This window comes from Phyllobates terribilis, unplaced genomic scaffold, assembly GCF_046119375.1.
Source record: "Phyllobates terribilis strain yellow unplaced genomic scaffold, ASM4611937v1 Scaffold_3__8_contigs__length_932513732, whole genome shotgun sequence".
NCBI classification, from domain to species: domain Eukaryota; kingdom Metazoa; phylum Chordata; class Amphibia; order Anura; family Dendrobatidae; genus Phyllobates; species Phyllobates terribilis.
In genome coordinates, this window is record NW_027362763.1 from 532,769,481 (window position 1) to 532,784,328 (window position 14,848).

Sequence of the window (14,848 nt, forward strand, 5' to 3'; positions counted from 1 at the left end):
ATGTGACATTATTCTTACCATCAGGTCATCCAAAAACCCGACATCACTTAAACCAAATCTGGAAAACTTGTAGTGTCTTCATTAAAAATGTAAAAGTCACTGTGTCTGGGAACTGAGCCTATCCTTTATATGTTTTAGTGTATTAATATGTGCATGGGTTGTAACTGTGATTTCCCTCGGGATCAATAAAGTGTATCGTATGGTTGTTTTTATGGGTCTTGTGGGGATATACGTGTGTGTGTGTGTGTGTGTGTGTGTGTGTGTGTGTGTGTGTGTGTGTGTGTGTGTGTGTGTGTGTGTGTGTATATATGTAAAATGCATGCATTATTTGCTTGTATATGTGCAATGTGGAGAATTATTTAGCCTTCTTGCTACTACCATGTATTGCCTAGCCAGAATAAATGATCTGTTTTGCAGCCAATAATATTATTATTGTTATTTACAGCCTTGCACGTTCCATTGTTCAAGGTAGAACTGGAATATCTTGTTCTGCTGTGTGGAGCCTGGCATCCCCCAGACCAATTAGGAGGAGGCAGGCTGGGGGAGGAGTGCCACCCATTACATCACTGTGTGATTTTGCAGTTGTCCTGCAGAGGGGATCTGGTGACTTCACCATTCTTTGTCTGCTGCCTCTTTAGATACAGCTGGAGACCCTGAGAAGTGCATGCCCACCGGTGAGCTGCTGGCCAGCTAGTGTAGGCAATGGCTTTCTGAGCAGTGCATTAGCAGCAGGCTAGTGGAAGTCCAGGGTATCCACAAGGTCATTGTGTCCAGCCACCATTCCAGCCAGGATGGGTAACCTGTGTGAGAGATGTGCTCAGCTGCTGCAAGATTTTGTGAACTTTATCAGAAGAGTGTCTTCAAGTATAATGGAGCACATGAAGGAATGTGTAGCTATCCTCACCGAGTGCTGCTGCCTGAGGTCCAGAAAATCCAAAGTGAAGCAGCTCTATGAGCCTGTCCTTCAGAGTTATGAGAGGCAGGCTGCCCTGGAGTTCCTCAACCACATGGAGACAGGTAACTGGCACCAGCATGGGCATGAAGTCTCTACATGCATGCACGTCTTGTCCCCTATAATACATAGTACTTGTTTTGTGGGCACAGTCTAAGGGCACTATTGCCATGCTGAGGGCTACATAGGATATAGCCTACAGAAGATAGGGGGATGGGCTTGCCTTGTTTTCTTTTTCCACACGTGTTTATTCACCTGTGACTGCACTTCCTTCCTAAAACATGGCTTAGTATAGTAACTGAGTGCTGGTGACTTTACATATATTCCAAGGATATGTATGGGGATCAATGAAGGAACAGTGACAACATGAGATAGAAGTGTGTGTATTATCAGCGTTCTACATTTCAGGCTAGATTGTGTTGGCTACAAGCCAAGAGTCAGATTTTTATACTGTTACCTAGGAATAGTCACTATTTTGTCTTTGTGTTTCTTTATTGATTCTTTTATGCCGCTGTCATGGGAACATTTGTCAAATAGAAGGTGCACTGTTACCCAATGGCTATGTGCAGATGTTGTGGCTGCCTGTATTTACATATGATGCTGTGGTTCAATTAAAGATGGCTGGCTCTTCATTTACATGATCCAGAACTGGAGGCTGCCACAGCCATTTTAGCAGCACCTGACTGCATGCTTTCTGTTCTAAGCATTTTGTTGCCATTCGGTATTAGGAAGTGTATAAAAAAAAATGGCTTACAAACTATTGATTATGGCCAACTAACCCTATAAGCCCAATGTCATTGAGATTGGTAGGTCACTTGCTGATGTATGGCAAGCACAGGCTATGAGAATGTAGAGCACAGGTGACCTGAAAACCTGTGGCTATGAGAAGTCTACTCTACAAATAAAGGGCTGAGACCCTGGAAATCACTATAGTGTGTATATATATATATATATATATATATATATATATATATATATATATATATATATATATATATATATATATATATATATATATATATATATATACTAATTTGATGCCTGTGCGCTAATAATGCTCAGATCTGCAAACGCGATTTAAATTAAATATGCAATTATTGAACCTTGTTATTACAATCTATGACACAGGTTTTCAGCTGTTCGCTCTGTCACTCCTATTTTTAGGCCACGTTCACACATTCAGTATTTTACATCAGTATTTGAAAGCCAAAACCAGAAGTGGGTGATAAATACAGAAGTGGTGACGTGTTTCTATTATACTTTTCCTCTGATTGTCCCACTCCTGATTTTGGCTTACAAATACTTAGGTAAAAAAACTCACCAAGTACTGAACGTATGAACGTAGCCATAGGAGCACAGTTTCTGTATATATTTCTACATAGTACTTGAGATCTGGATATGCTTTTTGTTCAAGACTTTTTTAATTTACAGGTTACACAGTCATATACATTAGTGTTAATTATCTTGGAATCATTCCTAGTACCTTGACATAGTTTTGTGTAGGCATGGAATATTCATTGTGCAGTAAAAAGCCCTGCACTTATCCACTATATTTTGTGAATCAATTCTCGACCATGTGCAAGAGCTCTGCTTGTTGGCAGTGAATGAAAACTCTTGTTTAAATTCAAAAGCTGAAAACCGTTCTAATCCTGACCCCAAACTACCGACCACACTCCCCATCATTGGACAAAAGAATGTGACTCTTTCACCCCCACCCATGTCCAACAATTGTGAGAAGGGAAGTTTAACTCTTGGGCTTGTTTCTTTCGATGTTGCAGTTTTACATGTCATTCAGGCTATGTTCCCACAATGTTTTTCATGCTGTGTATTTTCAAAGAAATGCAAGTAATCTATTTTACTTAATGGGTGCAGAAAGTCTGCAACATCAAAAACTCAGTGGGAACGTAGCTTCAGGCATCAGTGATTTTCTCATAGGAAAGAAAAGCGGTCAAAGTTTCATCAGAGTTTGGTAAAAGTGTCAGTTCTTAGCATCAAAGTTTGGGCAACGTTTCTTATATATATATATATATATATATATAACAAACCTGGAGGTTTCTTAAGTTTTTTTTGTGAAACACGGACAGTACACAGTATGTGTCCAAAAGCCTGTCCTTTTTTTTTTCTTTCCCTTGGACTCATTGACTTGCATGGTCGAGTACGATCCTAATATTGGATCCAAATCAGGCATGCAACACCCCCCCCCCCCCTTCTCTGTCCGAGAAAAAAAATCCGACATGTACATGGCCCCATAAAATAACATTGGTCAGAGTGCGATCCAATGTTTTGTCAGATCACAATTGGCCCGAAAATACTGCCTTGTGAGCGAGCTCTAAGTCATAACGTACTGGCTGTTCATCATCTAGAAGGGAACTGTAGTTTCATATGAATATTTATTTTATTACATATTTTTAAAGCACCATTAATTCCATGGTGTTGCACATGTGCAAAGGTTACATACATAAAGTAAACAAAAGGATAGAGAAGCAGAGGACCCTGCCCTCATGGGCTTACGATCTACAAATTATCTTCAATATTTTGATCAAATGTGTATTTTAGGCTCCACTTCTTAAAATCCCCTCCAAAACTGAATGACTTGTTAACCAGTTATTCATAACCTGGATTAGTTGTGGTCTGAAAAGTTGCAATCCCAGTGACCAAGGAGGTTATAATGCCAACTCTTCTCTTCTTTGAATAAATATCTGCCAACCCTTATCTGATCTCTCTCTTTTGTAATGAATGGGTACAGACCTCCTGTCACTGATGAGTTTCCACAACACAATCAATCATTCATGACCTGGGATGTTATTAACTTTGGGATCACTTCTTTGTAATGTGAATCTAAAGAATGACAAATGGACAAAATACACATAAGGAGGACATTGTGGAAGAAATGGGTAGTAGTGAGGAGGAGACTGAGATAATTATAGAAGGATCTTCTGTACTAAAGGATAAGTAGAGGAGGATGTAAGGAAACCAATAAGGGGTGGTGGGTCTTTAGATGAAAGGTATGTGTAAATGTAATTAAGTAAATGGGTGGAAGAGTTTGCCACATAGCTGGAGGTGCCAGGAAGTCTAGAGGGGGGAGGTAAGGAAACAATAGGGGTTGGTTATTTGGATGGAAGATAGGTGCAATGTTCATGGGATAAGGCTGGATTAGTGTGGGGGATAGCAGGCTCTTATTTTGTTTCTTTTGTCTTCATTGTGTCTATAGGTGTTTAGAATCTAAATTCTCTATTACGATGTCTTTGGAGTATACGCCAAAACCCAAATAAACCTTATCAAAAAGCAGTAAACCTATTTACAAAGCTTTTATGGGAAAGGTTTTCCCTCCTTAAATTTCACTTTGCATTTGGAACTAAGGTTGCAGTGAAACATCCTTGATTCATGAATCAGCATCAGGTCTCCAACCCCGAATTTTACAGCCTCATAGGCATGTACATGGCTGACCAGTATGGGACAGGAGACCAGCAGCCAGTCCATGCATTGCTTTTGGTACTAGGACCATGTCGCAGATATGTGAATCTGGTCTAAGGGCTCACTCACATGAGCATGTAAACTGGACGAGTGCAATTCAATTAAAAAAAAAAAAAAAAAAAAAAAAAAAAGGGACTGCACTCCGGACCAATGTTTCAATGAGGCAGTGCACATCTAAATTTTTTTTTTCTCAACTGTATTCTGCGTGAGGAACAAATTGCAGCATGCTGCGATTTTGACTCTGAAATTGGATGGGTGTGAGAAAAAAAATCGGATGCTATACAGACCATCAGTATAGCATCCGATTCTCATGGATACATACAAGATGGGAAACTGTAAATGATTAAAGGGGTTGTCCACTACTAGGACAACCCCTTCTTGATCTAAATGTTTGGCCCCCATAAAAAGCTTATACTCGCCTCACATGTCGGCGCCGTTCCCACGGTGTTGGCACTCGCAGTCCCAGGGCTCCAATGCAGTTGTTGTGACACGTAACCCCGGCGCCCAATCAGCGCCGGCATCACTGTCCCCGTCTCCTGTCTAATTGAACATAGAGAGGATGTCAGAGATCAGCCGCAGCCTGGACTTCCTCCCCATGTTCAATTCGTACGAAGGCAGAGACATTGACGCCAGCAGTGATTGGGCGCCGGGGTTACATGTTACAGCAACAGCACTGGAACCCTGGGGAGAGCGAGTGCTGACACCACGGGAACGGTGCCGGCACAGTAGGCGAGTTTTAGCTTTTTTATGTTATCAGGGCCAAGCGAGGGAGGGGTATGAGAAGTTGTCCAAGTAGTAAACAACTCCTTTAATTAATAACTGAGTAAAAATAACTGATTGTCCACGGACTGCACACAGATGACAAATGAGAAAAAGATTGTCCCATTTATCTGGATCAGAACGGGACCTCTTCCTTTTTTTTTTTTTAAATGCTCATGTGACCCCCCCCCCCCCCCCATCTTAACAATGAATCTCTGGCATGTGAATAAGGCCTACACCTGGCTACACTAGAGATCGTGGTCAACTGGAAGAGCCTTTTACACCCGATTTTACTGACTGTCAGCACCTTTTTTCTGAAATAAATAAGATAGATGATGAACCGAGGTAGAAATCTGTGAAAAATTTTTTTTTTATTTTTAGTTGTTAGTAAATCAATGACAAATCTGCAACCCCTCAATAGACGACCAAACCAGATTACACCAGCAATTGATTAGTATGCCTTTTTAACCTGTGGCATTCACAAGACCAACCAAGAATGTTGCTCATAAAACAGCCATCTGAAATCACTTCTGAACGGCCAGCTTTACACAAAGTCCCCTATTCATTGAGCAATTTTCTGGAATAAAATTGCTTGAAATGTTGAAAATTTTTTTGCAACTTTTGTTGTTTTTTTACACCAACCTCGGCCAGCTCCATCAACTTTTTTAAAAGTGGGCGAGACAGGACATGACCTAACATGCCCGACAAACGTCAACATTTATTCCACAAAAGTGGAGCTGAAAGATGCACCAAATTCTTTGGCATACACTTCTTTAAGAACTTGGTGCATCTTAATGCTCCCTTCATTAAGTTTTATACCATGATTTGGGGCCAAAATTTGCTAAAGTAATGAATTGAAGTTGTCAAACTAGAGAAATATTTCTGAATTATTATTGATTCTACTCCATTCTCTTAAATGTCTTGCCAAGTGACCTTGAAAATGCTTCTACGGACAACCTCTATTATGTTTGTGTACATCTATACTGCTATAGGGCAGAATATTTCTTGGCTGACCTGTTGGAAAGGCCTGTGGCTCAGAATTCCTTAGGCTAGAATTTACAGGCCATTTAAATAGGTTTTTTTTAGTACAGGCTACGAATAACCCTGTAAACATATATATTTACTACCATAAAGAAATGGGGATGATAGTTGTGTTTCTGCAATATTCTTATATGACTGTCTGGATTTCTGTAGGCTAAAAAATAGGAAAGGCAAGGTTATGGTCTTTTGTCAATTTGTGAGCAGTACTCCTTCACGCGTGTTTCTTTTGCAGCGTTTTCTTTCGTTTGTAATATGACATGACGTATTATGTTTCATTTGTTGTAGTGATTTTTTTGCTTCGTTAAGGTTAACTTTCTTATTCTTGCATACTTTTTCTTGCCTTCTTTTCTCCTTTAGGCCATCTCTCTATTTGTTCAAATGCTACAATTTTGTAATATGAATCTGCTCTGATTATTGCTTTTTTTTTGTTTGCTTTATTGCGTTTTTGGTGCAGATTTGATTCAGCGTTTTTTTTTTGTTAATACATTATTTTTAGAGCTGAAATGATGGGATTCTGCACAAACAGAAAAACAATTTTATTACATGCATTTTTTCAGGCTCTAAATAGAAGCCTATAATGGAAAATAAAGTGCCAAAAAATGCACAGTTTAACGGGATTGTGAGATAGTATACGGACAGTGGTTGTACATTTTTAAGTAAGGAACAAGACCTTTTAGAGAAGCCTATGGGAAAAGGCATACAAAATGTCATATCAAAAGTGTTTGGAGAAAAAAAAGTCAAACCCCAAGCAACAACATTTCTTAAAAAAAAAAGCAGCAAAAAAATATTTCTCTATTGATTTCAAGCTGACATCTGACAATTTTTTTCCCATCCATGTGCTGTCAGTGATTTTCATAGACCCACCGACTTTTTTTGGGTGATTTTGATCTGTTATGCAGATCAAAAATTTACATGTCTACTATTCTTTGTCATTCTTGGATTATTTACTTTATTTATTCTTGATCCATCATAGATCTAACTACTTTGCCTTTATCCTTCCTTTACCCTTTTTTCCTTGTTTAATATCAATAACCTGAACATCCTAATAAAAATTGTTTGAACTAAAAAAACAAAGGAACTTGTGAAAAGCCTCATGGACTATAATGGGTATGTGATCTATGTGTAAAAAAAAAAAAAAAAAAAAAAAAAAAAAAACACAGATAACACACCTACGTGATTCACAGACGTCGGGATGAGGCCTAAATAGAGTTTTTCCAATAAAGGTTGGAACTATTTTATACCATCATTTTCTAACTAGGGGTCCAGGAGTGCAATTGTTTAACACGTCAGCAATTCAATTATACAAATTAGTAGAAGCTATAACATTTCTTGAACCAAAATCTGGTCCAGTGTTGTGTAATACAGACGTGATCTGTAGTTAAGAGGTTCAGAATGTGTCCTTCTTCACTATCGCTTGGTGAAAATCCAAGCTAAACCAGCTGTGTTCTTTTCTAGAGGTTTTAGGAGCAGAGACAGCAAATAAAAGAACAGAGGAAAAGTCACTTAGGTCTACTCTCCTGTTCATACATTTGTAGCAACATTTCCAATAAAACAATAAAGGTCTCACACATCATCAAAGGATGCTATAAAAGGTTGCATAACGCCCCTGGCTAGTGGGAACCAATCTCTAAATTCTTGCATATAAAGGAAGAGGTCATTCTTTCCTGCTCTCATTTCCATATCAAAATTAGACAAAAAAAGTGCCATTTGTTATGGGAAGGTCAAAAAACAGATGGTTGCACAAGGCTTAGATGATTGAAGCTATGGTTAAAAAAACAACCCTGATTAAATATTGGGTCCACTTGGCAGACTTTTTTTAATGCGAAACCTCTTTTAAGAACATGCCAGTGATCGTTTTCCTGAACTGCTCCATCACCATCTTTTCATATGTTTTTGTGATGGCTCCGCCGTGTACTTTCAAGAACAGATAGTGGGTGGCTTCTGAACCCTGAAGCTGTTAAAAGAAGTGACATAAGACGGAACATGTACACAGCAAGTCATTTTGACATTGCTGTGTGTTATGTTCATTTTATGGGGTATCTTTGCGGTGCTTTTTCAGGGATGCTTGGATACTCAAACGACGCATCATCAGGGGGCAGTGGCTGCGGTCGCTGCTGCAGCCCCTGCCCCTTCCTTGAGGTGAAGCGTTATCAGTGACACTCATTTCAGGGGCTGGGCTAGTCCCTGCGCGCTGTGTACTGTGCGATGTGCACAAAGCCAGCACGCGCTCTGTTGCCGGCTCAGATCAACAGTAATGAGCTGGCAATAGAGCACGTTATCAGAATACCACCGCATGTGACGTCACTGGTCTCTGCACTCCAGGTAGTCTGACACCACGCTCTCGCCGGATCCTTACTACTGATCTGAGCCAGCAACAGAGCGCACACTGTGATTGTGCACATCACAGTGACCATAGCCCCTACCTCTTAATGATTCTTCTTTTGAGTACCCCGGCATGCACTGGAATTCTCAAATGACGCATCATCAAAAAGGAAGTGCAAAATAAAATTCCCACAGCATTTTTTTTTTTTGTCTTTAAGGCTAAGTGCCCACGATGCTGAAAAGCTGCAGTTTTTTCCGCATCTCCCTGGCAGGAAAAACGCATGCAGATTTTCCATGCATTTTTCCTGCCAGGTAGAAGCTTTTGTCAAGTGTTTTTGCATGCATTTCTGCATGCGGGTTATCAAGCGCTTTTCCAAGCGATTTTAGCATCACTTGGAAAAGTGCTTGACAACTTGTTCACACTATATAAATCCATGCAACCGGCATGGATTTATATAGTGTGACCAAGTTAACAGTTAAAAAAAGAATAAAAATGTTAAATTAAAAAATAAACATTATACTTTACTTTCCGATGGCCCCCAGTCTCCTGTACGATGCATCCGGTCTCTTCTACTGCTCGTGGTGGTCTAAAAGGACCTTCCATGACATCATTTAGTCATGTGACAGGTCACGCGACCGCCGACTTCAGCGGTCGCGTGACTTGTCACATGACTAAATGACGTCATGGAAGGTCCTTTCAGACCATCGCTAGCCACCCGGCAGCCAGGACGCATCATAGAGGAGACCGGGGGACATCGGAAGGTGAGTATAATGTCTATTTTTTATTTTAAATTCTTTCTCTTTTACAGGTACTATGGTACCTGGGTCTGGATGAGAGTCTCCTCTTCTCCAAACCCGGGTACCATCCGCACATTGAATCGCTTAATATCCGCATGTGCATATGTAATCATGCGGATATTAAGCGATTCAATGCAAGTCAATGGTGGCAATTACGCTGCGTGTCCGCAAAATTAATGGACATGCTGCGTATTTTTCCGCAATGATAATCCGCAGCGGAAATTTCCACAGCATGTGCACAGCACATGCGGATTATCATTGCGTATACCAAGCGTTTTCGCTGTGGAAATTCCGCCGCAAAAACGCCTGAAAAACGCATAGTTGGCACGCAGCCTGACTGTCCAACAAATGGGTGTAATTTCATGAAAAGTCATGCCAATTGTCCGTTTACATACACTGTTGAACTGTGTGGTTTTTGGTTAATTTTTGTTAACCTCTATGGGGAAAAAAAAGTTGTTTTTTTATGCAAAAAAATCATTAAAAAATTGTTCAAATCTGCACTAAACGCATATATAATAAAGTTGAAGTCGCATAAACATAAACCAGCAAAAATTAGGGTACCTTGTTTATTTATTTACATATTTTGTTGCAGAAAACATGCGGATAAACAGCACCTGAAAAATGCTGCATTTAAGCTGCCTGTGAACAGGGTCTAAGTGTTTCATAAAGTTTGTATAATATAAATGTTTTTTTTAAATCTAGGTGGACTGAGACATTCAGTCTTAAGGTCCACATACAGGACAAATGGAATTATAAGTGATTAAAGTATCTACAGTCATGGCCAAAAGTTTTGAGAATGACACCAAAATTATATTTTCACATGATCTGCTGGCCTCTGGTTTTTATTAATGTTTGTCTGATGTTTATATCACATACAGAAATATAATTGCTATCATATTATGAGTACCAATAGGTTATATTGACAGTTAGAATGAGTTAATGCAGCAAGTCAATATTTGCAGTGTTGCCCCTTCTTCTTCAAGACCTCTGTAATTCTCCCTGGCATGCTCTCAATCAACTTTTGGACCAAATCCTGACTGATAGCAGTCCATTCTTGCATAATCAATGCTTGCATTTTGCCAGAATTTGTTGGTTTTTGTTTGTCCACCCGTCTCTTGATGATTGACCACAAGTTCTCAATGGGATTAAGATCTGGGGAGTTTCCAGGCCATGGACCCAAAATCTCTATGTTTTGTTCCATGAGCCATTTAGTTATCACCTTTGCTTTATGGCAAGGTGCTCCATCATGCTGGAAAAGGCATTGTTGGGCGCCAAACTGCTCTTGGACGGTTGGGAGAAGTTGCTCTTGGAGGACATTCTGGTACCATTCTTTATTCATGGCTGTGTTTTTAGGCAAGACTGTGAGTGAGCCGATTCCCTTGGCTGAGAAGCAACCCCACACATGAATGGTTTCAGGATGCTTTACAGTTGGCATGAGACAAGACTGGTGGTAGCGCTCACCTCTTCTTCTCCGAATAAGCTGTTTTCCAGATGTCCCAAACAATCGAAAAGGGGATTCATCAGAGAAAATGACTTTGCCCCAGTCCTCAGCAGTCCACTCCCTGTACCTTTTGCATAATATCAGTCGGTCCCTGATGTTTTTTCTGGAGAGAAGTGGCTTCTTTGCTGCCCTCCTTGAAACCAGCCCTTGCTCAAAGAGTCTCCGCCTCACAGTGCGTGCAGAAGCACTCACACCAGCCTGCTGCCATTCCTGAGCAAGCTCGGCACTGCTAGTAGTCCGATCCCGCAGCTGAAACAGTTTTAAGATACGGTCCTGGCGCTTGCTGGTCTTTCTTGGGCGCCCTGGAGCCTTTTTGACAACAATGGAAGCTCTCTCCTTGAAGTTCTTGATGATGCGATAGATTGTTGACTGAGGTGCAATCTTTGTAGCTGCGATACTCTTCCCTGTTAGGCCATTTTTGTGCAGTGCAATGATGGCTGCACGTGTTTCTTTAGAGATAACCATGGTTAACTGAAGAGGAACAATGATACCAAGAACCAGCCTCCTTTTAAAGTGTCCAGTGATGTCATTCTTACTTAATCATGACTGATTGATCGCCAGCCCTGTCCTCATCAACACCCACACCTGTGTTAATTGATCAATCACTAAAACGATGTTAGCTGCTCCTTTTAAGGCAGGACTGCAATGATGTTGAAATGTGTTTTGGGGGTTAAAGTTCATTTTCTGGGCAAATATTGACTTTGCAAGTACAGTAATTGCTGTTAAGCTGATCACTCTGACATTCAGGAGTATATGCAAATTGCCATTACAAAAAATGAAGCAGTAAACTTTGGAAAAATTACTATTTGTCTCATTCTCAATACTTTTGGCCATGACTGTACACATACTGCTAATAATGTGCCTTCATCCCTGGTTTTTGATCACAAGGTCAGAACTTGCACTTTCTGTATTTTTTTTTTTTTTTTGAGCACCATAAAAGCAAGGAACCATGATGAGAACAGCATGTTTAATTGCTCCAGTAGACTTCTTTGATGATGAACATTTTGTGGTTGTCTGTAATGGGAATGGCCACTTGGTCCAGATGAGCAATGTGAGAGAAATAGAGCACTCAACTTTCCCATTGTGTTTGAGTCCATGCTAAAGGTTATAGATACAAAATGCACCACACAGGTTACAAGGAGATGAAGCAAAAACAAATGTAGTCACCAATTCATGACAGGTAGTCATCATAACAAGACTTGGAACTTGACAAGACATCAGGAACAAGGATATCACAGGAACAAGACTCAGGATACCAGGAAACGTAAAGGAAATTCAGGGCCAGGATACCATGAGAACAGAACACAGGAAAGGGAAATACATGAAGCTTAAGGCTTAGTGCCCACGATGCAGAAATGAAGCAGAAATTTTCCTGAGCATTTCTGCATCCCCTTGGCAGAAAAAACGCATTTGGTTTTTACATGCGTTTTTGATGCGTATTTGCCATGCGTTTTTCCAATGCATTGTATATGCAAATACGCATGCAGAAACGCACAAGAATTGGTCATGTCAGTATTTTTTCTGCGAGTAAAATCCCCGCAGAAAAAATCCTGACCATGTATACAGAGCTTGCAGAATGTCATAGGAAGTCATGGGATAAGGTATGCAATGCGTTTCTGGAGCGTTTACGCGCTGCAAATCCGCACCAAAAACGCATCGTGGGCACACAGCCTAATACAGACAATAAGGAGGTCACTGGTTTTTAAGTATAGATGAAGCAAACCCAAATAAATACAATGGATGGGAATTCAGCAGATCCAGTGCTGGTGGTGTGTAATCTCGTGACTTCCTACTAGAGTAACAGATGCATTCGTGTAGGGCAGGGGTCCCCAACCGGTAGCTCGGGAGCCACATGTGGCTCGCGGCTGTCTGCAAGCTTGATGCATTAGCTCCACGTCTAGCAAACAGGTATGAAGAGCACATCTCAAAATAGTGAATTTTGTGGGTAGCCCTGCACAGAAGAGCAGATCTTGATGCACATTTACTGGTCTTAGGGGTTTAGAGATAATCTAGGTATGGTACACTGGAGACCGGACGATACTGCCTGCCAGAGGAGGTGCTTGAAGCTGGATGAGACAGTGTGTTGGGAGTGCTTGATGGGAGAATACTTAATCAGGGTATTGTGGGAACCCCTGGATCTTGGTATACTGCTTCAGGTAATAGGAAAGACGATCCAGCTCCACAGACTCCAATAATAAAAACAAATGTCTTTTATTTAGAATTTTTTTTAAAATATCCAGATAGCGATAATGTAACTCCAGCTGGTGGAAGAACAATTTTCCCTTCTATTATTGTTCTTCCACCAGCTGGAGTTACATTATTGCTGTCTGGATATTTTTAAAAAATTCTAAATAAAAGACATTTGTTTTTATTATTGGAGTCTGTGGAGCTGGATCATCGTCTTTCCTATTACATGGTTATCATTATACCCTTAATGGGGGCTCTGGTTGCCACTAATGTCAGGGGGCGGGAGCTGGATGTGGCTCGCGGCCCTGTCTCAGAGCTGAATGTGGCTCTCAAGGTCAGAAACGTTGGGGACCACTGCAGTAGCGTTAGGCCTCATTCGCATGTCATTGTATTTGTATGCTAAAGCCACGAGTGGGAGTTGCAGAGGAAAACGATAATTGGAAATTGACACCTGTTTTGTGTTTCGGAGACGCTCCTGATCTTGGCACACACATACTGTATGAATGAGGCCTTGAATTTATGATCCACAAATTTTAAGGACTAATATCTCTGGCATTCTCATGATTAATATGCTCTGATAGAAATGAATAGTTCACATAATATTATGTGACATGCAGAGGTAGTGCTGTTGCTTTAAAAGCATTCAGCAACTATTAGAAGTAACACAAGAACATGAGACAGGAAGTGTTGTGCTCCAGAAGCATCCAGCAACTAGAAGGGTTAACACAGTCACAAGAGTGTTTTAGCAGAGCCCCAGGGGGATTGTATGGAAATTGTTTACTGTCTGGCTGGAGCTGAAGAGAAAGGTGGTGTGTGTGTTCTGTATCTCACAGAAGCGCCCCTGCAAGTAAAAAGGATTCAAGTCAGGAGTGAAGCTAAGCACAGAAGAAATGGTGTCACAGGGATCATCTTCCTCAGAACCCCCCCCCCCCCCTCCATCTCAAAGTGCTGTAAAGAATGTTAGTCGCAAGTTCTTTGTATATTATGGTAGATGTGAAGATCTTTGTCTCTATTTCCCCTCCTGCTACAATCATTTATTGTTCTGACAAAAGCCCACTGCTTATCCAGAATGGACGTTTTCAGCCATTTATATAGGTTTATTTAAAAAAAAATATTTCTCTTTTATTAAAGGAATCAACGAATCACTGGTGGGAAAAGAGACCCTGGATGCATTGAGGATCTTGGCATTTTCAGAAAATATTGACCTCCAACAATCGGCAGCCCTGTACTACTTGCATATGAGCCAGCACAGTGAGTATCCCCATACTGTTTAATCACTGGCAATATACAGTATGTGGTGATGTGTGTTCTGTGTATCCTTTATCTGAAGAAGTCCAATAACATTAAAAAGTTAACTGCTCCCTGGAAATCTTTACCATGATATCCCAATAGGTAGCAGTGATTTTCTGGGAGAGGGACCTGCGATATTAGACATAATCTGGTTACATAGTATTTAAGCTTAAAGAGATGGTCTGAAGGCAAAACCTATTTCTCCTAAGTCCCTATCTATTTAGTCCCATAATCTAAACTAATCTCTAATATACGTGCTTAAAAAATTCCCTGCCCTTCCCTAACTACACAAACTGTTTTTTGTATTTTCTTTTCCTATTTCCTGTCTGACAATTTGTTTGCTGGGATACTGAAATGAAGCATCATCGGGGGGCAGAGGCTGCGGTCACTGTCACAGCCCCTGCCCCCTCCATGAAATGAAGCTTCATCAGTGATGCTCGTTTCAGGGGCGGTGCTGTCACTGAGTCTCCCTTGTGCAGTGTCTCCCCCAGTGCCCTGTGCGATGATCGCAGCGTCCACTCTGA

General features: G+C 40.7%; 1 protein-coding gene across 1 annotated transcript in view; it reads left to right on the top strand.

Annotated features, from left to right (window-relative positions):
- The first annotated feature begins 550 nt into the window (after positions 1-550).
- Positions 551-14,848, top strand: part of LOC141257133 (uncharacterized) — a 43,834-nt gene continuing 29,536 nt past the window's right edge. Inside the window, exons 1-2 of the mRNA XM_073671307.1 lie at positions 551-1,017; positions 14,166-14,285. Of these exons, the coding sequence (XP_073527408.1) occupies positions 792-1,017; positions 14,166-14,285 (346 nt within the window). The 5' untranslated portion in view covers positions 551-791. The remainder of the gene's footprint in view (positions 1,018-14,165; positions 14,286-14,848) is intronic.